The sequence below is a fragment of the Meleagris gallopavo genome, chromosome 4, assembly GCF_000146605.3.
Source record: "Meleagris gallopavo isolate NT-WF06-2002-E0010 breed Aviagen turkey brand Nicholas breeding stock chromosome 4, Turkey_5.1, whole genome shotgun sequence".
Lineage (NCBI taxonomy): Eukaryota > Metazoa > Chordata > Aves > Galliformes > Phasianidae > Meleagris > Meleagris gallopavo.
In genome coordinates this window covers 49,933,177-49,937,884 of record NC_015014.2, presented here as the reverse complement: position 1 = coordinate 49,937,884, position 4,708 = coordinate 49,933,177, and the positions used below count along the sequence as shown (strand labels likewise).

General features: G+C 34.2%; 1 protein-coding gene across 4 annotated transcripts in view; it reads right to left on the bottom strand.

Moving 5' to 3' along the window:
- Positions 1-4,708, bottom strand: part of ARAP2 (ArfGAP with RhoGAP domain, ankyrin repeat and PH domain 2) — a 125,783-nt gene that overhangs the window by 25,447 nt on the left and 95,628 nt on the right. For all 4 annotated transcript variants that reach the window (XM_010710306.3, XM_010710308.3, XM_019614911.2 and 1 more), the window contains exons 26-27: positions 4,504-4,621; positions 541-669 (exon numbers count right to left, since the gene is read on the bottom strand). In XM_010710306.3, coding sequence (XP_010708608.1) covers positions 541-669; positions 4,504-4,621 — 247 coding nt within the window. The remainder of the gene's footprint in view (positions 1-540; positions 670-4,503; positions 4,622-4,708) is intronic.

Below are 4,708 nucleotides of genomic sequence, written 5' to 3'. Positions count from 1 at the left end.
AAAAAGTATGACTGGAGTAGCTTATAAAGTAGAAAAATGGGATTTACATTTGAGCTGTGTTTCCTTTCAAGTGCCAGGTCTAGTTCTTCATCCTTTCAAACAGCCACACGCTGTACAAAAATCACTTAGTTGCTTATGTCACTCAAATTAGCTTGGAGGCATCAGATTACATAATAGAAACAATTATGTTTAATATATAACACACCACTAATACACATGCATGTATCTAGTCCACCCACAGAGAGAAAGTTCAGTATTTACATGGAAGGACTGTGAACATGTTCACAAATTGTAAACAGAAATCATACATTCAGCTCACATGTGTGCTCACATGGCATACATCATTTGCAGAAATAAGGTATGGTTTTGGTTCTGTGTTTTAAAAGGAAGTCAGTACAATTCTTAGTGAAGCACACGCTTTTATAAAATACTGGTGACTCAGATGTTCTGGGGCATTTTGCTCCAATGAAACAATTATAAAAGAATTGTCATTTCCTATAGGGACACAAAGATATTCAATAAAAAAAAAAAAAAGCATACCATTGTAGAGTTTGATCATGTCTGCTGTTAAAAATCTCTTTATTATCAGATATGCAGCGCCGGGCTCTGGTAGTGAACTCCAGTGAAGAACCTGTTCTAGAACATTCTCTGTGTAATGCAGTGGACGTTCTGAAAAGTTTCCAGAAAAAAAAAAAGTTTAAATAAGAAAACTGTAGGCCCTTAGAATTTACAAATTCACAGTTTGCCTCATTCAGGTTAAGCGACAGGAGAAAATCTGCTTTCAACATAAGACAATTAAGCACTTCACTGACTTTCTGGAGCAAGACCTTTGCTGGCAGGATCTGCATAGGTAATGAATACTAAGTTGAACAAGCAGAAGTCAGACGTTCAGCAATTCTTTTGTATTTAGTTGTTAGTCTTTCCTTCAGTAAAGATGCTAAAATGCTGCTTTCAAACAAATGCAAAGGTTAGATACTATTAGATATACTATATTGTATATAAACAAACAATAAGACAGTATCGAGAGCCATAACTATACTGGGCTTTGTTGGTCTGGGCTTTATACAGAAATGAATTGTCATAGTTCCCAGTGTTCTGCAATTGAAAAAAAAGCCAGAATATTCAGAGCATAGTGGAAAAAATAAGTTAAAAGACCCGCATAGACTACACGGTGTGTTAACAATCAAAGCAGATTGAGACAAACACTTGATTTTGCTTTATTCCTTTAATTGGAGGGGAAGAACAAGAGATCTTACTGAGTTTTTTGAGACACTTGAATTGCTGAGACATACATTTGTTGTAAGATCCACCCAAAAAGAGTAACTTTGAGACCCTTTCATAGAAACACCAGTGACACAAAAGCCCAACCAGTACTCTACACAAAACACTCATTCATGAACACTGCAAACACTTTGCAAATAGCCCCTAAATTTGCATTACCAGATCAAGCAGAAATGTGAACATGGTAAACACATTGCAGCCTCATGTATCACTCTACACACACTGATGCAGATCTAGGGAGGCTGCATGGCAGAACCTCCCTCTGTACAGTACCACTGTAACTGTTTCTCCATGCACACGCCCAAGCTTACATGCAGTAAGCACAGAATATAATCTAGGGGAAAGCACAAAGACTTGACAATGGCTTTGCAAGTCACAACTTAGAGCAGTGGATGCAAGAGTCCTTTTCTCCCCTAAGGCAGATTTTTCCAAAAGTTCTAAGCTCCTACCTTCTCACATCTAATATGGTCAAGCCCTGAGAAGACCTGAATGCAATTCCTGGAAAAGAACTCCTGTGTGACATTATTGTGTAGAGTCAAGCAGTCTAGCCCTGTATCTCTTGGTAGTCAAGGGGAAAAGTATGGTGCCATGATCTAATTTATCACTTCTGATAGGATGGATGAGTATGAAATGTCACCAGCTGCTTTGGGGCTGTCCAGCACCACATTCTAACAAAACATTTACCCAAACACCGGAGCTCTAGAATGCATCAGCCACATACAAGGCAATTTCAAATGACTTCACTATATTTGTTATATCACTTATAGCAAGATTTTATTATGCAGACTTGAAAACAAAACAGCCTAACAAAAACACTTTCTCAACAATCATTTTATAACTCTATTTCTTCTGGCCCTTTTGTTTTAAATGGTCCAACTTTTTAATTTCATTTCAACTTTGGGAAACTGTTGACTTTTTGATGTGCTGAAGTCAAAACAACTTGTTGCCTTTGTACAAGTGAGGAAAAATCCATTTTAAGGAGAGTAACTTTGCAAATCAAAGGCAGCAGGAAACACTGGCAAATCACGACAACTTCCTAGAACACCAGCATTCCCAGAGTAAACACCTACTGTTTTATTTATAGTTACATTTAAGACCATCTGTCATCATGGATTACAGAGTACATAAATCATCATGCTGAAATGCATTAGCTACTTTACTGGCAACCCAGCTCATTTACAAGCTATCCATCAAGTACAAATTACTAAAAGAAATATACACCCTATTTTATAAAAGCATATGGTATGGAACTTTCTGCATTAGATTAGATAAAATTATCAATTATTTCACGTTTTCTATATGCAAATAATTTAGTTGATTTTTAATACTGCAATTTCAGTATTTTGAACAGCAAGCAGTCAACACATGCATCCAATTAACCTTTTACTTAGGTCATCATAAGCTAGCAAATATCCCAAACAAGTCATTTTAGTCCTAAATTGCAATAAATATCAGGCGAAAATTACTTTTTAGAAAATACAAGAATCTAATTTCCTTGAATTCTCAGGGTTCATATCCAGGGCAGCGTATCTTAAAAGACATTTCAGGAAAACTAAAGTAAAGTAACTTTCAGGAAACTTCAGGATTGAGTGAAACAAACCAAATATCACCATGTACCAGACAGGTACCAGATCACGGCAGGAATTCTCACAGAAATTCATTTTCTGCTTGTAAGACACTATGGTAATTGATGTACATTTGAGTAAAATACATTTGAATAAAATAATAATACATTTTAGTAAAATAAGTAAAATAAGTAAAATATTGTTTCTATCTTGTCATGTCAAAAATTCAAAATACTTGTAAATGCATTTGATTATGTAACTCTCAATTAATTGATCAATGTCACAAGAGAAACTTGAAGTAGGAAAGATTTATTGTTTTAGTTATTCAGTGCCACATTTGAATCAAAGACTGCAAGGAGCTATCTTTCTCTGTTAATTCATTTCTTTTTCAGTCTTTTGAAAATCTGGTAGGTTCAGCTATAGAACCTGAATCAGCGCCTCTTACTACTGGCATTATTTTTTCAACTTTATTTCATTTTTCCTGTCATGATACGTAGATTCTGCCACAAAGGGATCCATGCAGTAGACATTTCATCAACAATCCACACAAAATCTAGGCTAGTGGGATATGCTGAATTAGGGCTTTAATGAGTTTGCTATACGTTTTGTTTCATTTTTAGTATTTAGTATTGGTCATTTTCTACTTTGCTTCATAAATCTTTTTTATTTCAGTTATTTCACTAACATCTTGCCAACACTGACAGTCCTATATACCACCTACAGAGTCTCTCTGTAAGCCTAATATTGCCAATCTTGAGAAGATATTAGCTTAGAATATTTTTTTAGGCTACATGAAAATACTGATTGCTACATGCAAATACCTCAAGAATCTACCAAAAGGTTTGTCTGTTGTACTACCTTATAGCTTCTCTTGGTCATTTGCTTATAAGTGTTATACAGCAAGTTTAAGAAAATAAAACTCCCTTTTGAATTATTTTTCATTACTCAGTTAAAATAAATAAGATTTCTAGGGGTCTCTTAGGAATCACAAGGACACTTGCAAAGATAATAGGTGCTAGCATTCTTTGTCAGTTGACACCCACATATATGAATAATTAAATGAACCCTGTGTTACAAGTCTACATAGCACACCACAAGACTGTAAGATGCAAGGAGGTGCCAGGATCATTCAGTTGAAAAAAAACTGGAGAATACATTTTCATTCCCATTATTGACACTGCCAAGGTCAAGACTGAGCGCATCAAGAATATTATAATCTCTTTAGATTTACTAGTAAGTAGATATGAAGGTAAAGAACAACAAAAGTACTCAATCTACCTTTGCTTTTTCTATTTTTCTAAATTTTTCTGAACTTGAAAATAGCTATCTCCATTGCAGAAATAGATTAGTCCACAGTCCACTTCTGAAGCATGGAAATAATACTAAAAGCAACTTAGTGTAAAGTGCTAATAGAAGTTGATTTTTGCTAAAAGCATATTTCTGTCTCTCGGGTACATACACATTTTTTAAATCAGATGACATTAGTGAGAATTCATTAGAATAAGATGCCTTAATAATAACAGAAAAATTTTTAGCTTGCTATTTGAAGATAATCTCTAATAAAATAAATATATCTAATTATAAAAAAGTTAATAACTCTTTAACCTTTTGATTATATCTTGAAAAGTAATAATAATTTAGTGAATACATCACTAACCTAGTTCTCCATTTTCAAGTACTTCAAAAGTGGCCCAGATATCATCTTTGTTGGGAGTAATGTTTTTTATTCCTAAAATATCATTAGTTAATTCTTCTGCTTCTGTCAAAGGTGATACCTGTAACACAAATTAAGTCAATTTACAATGCATTAAAATTACCATTTTCTGAGTTTTCCCCTCAAATTTTCCTCAAAATTTGCTGAA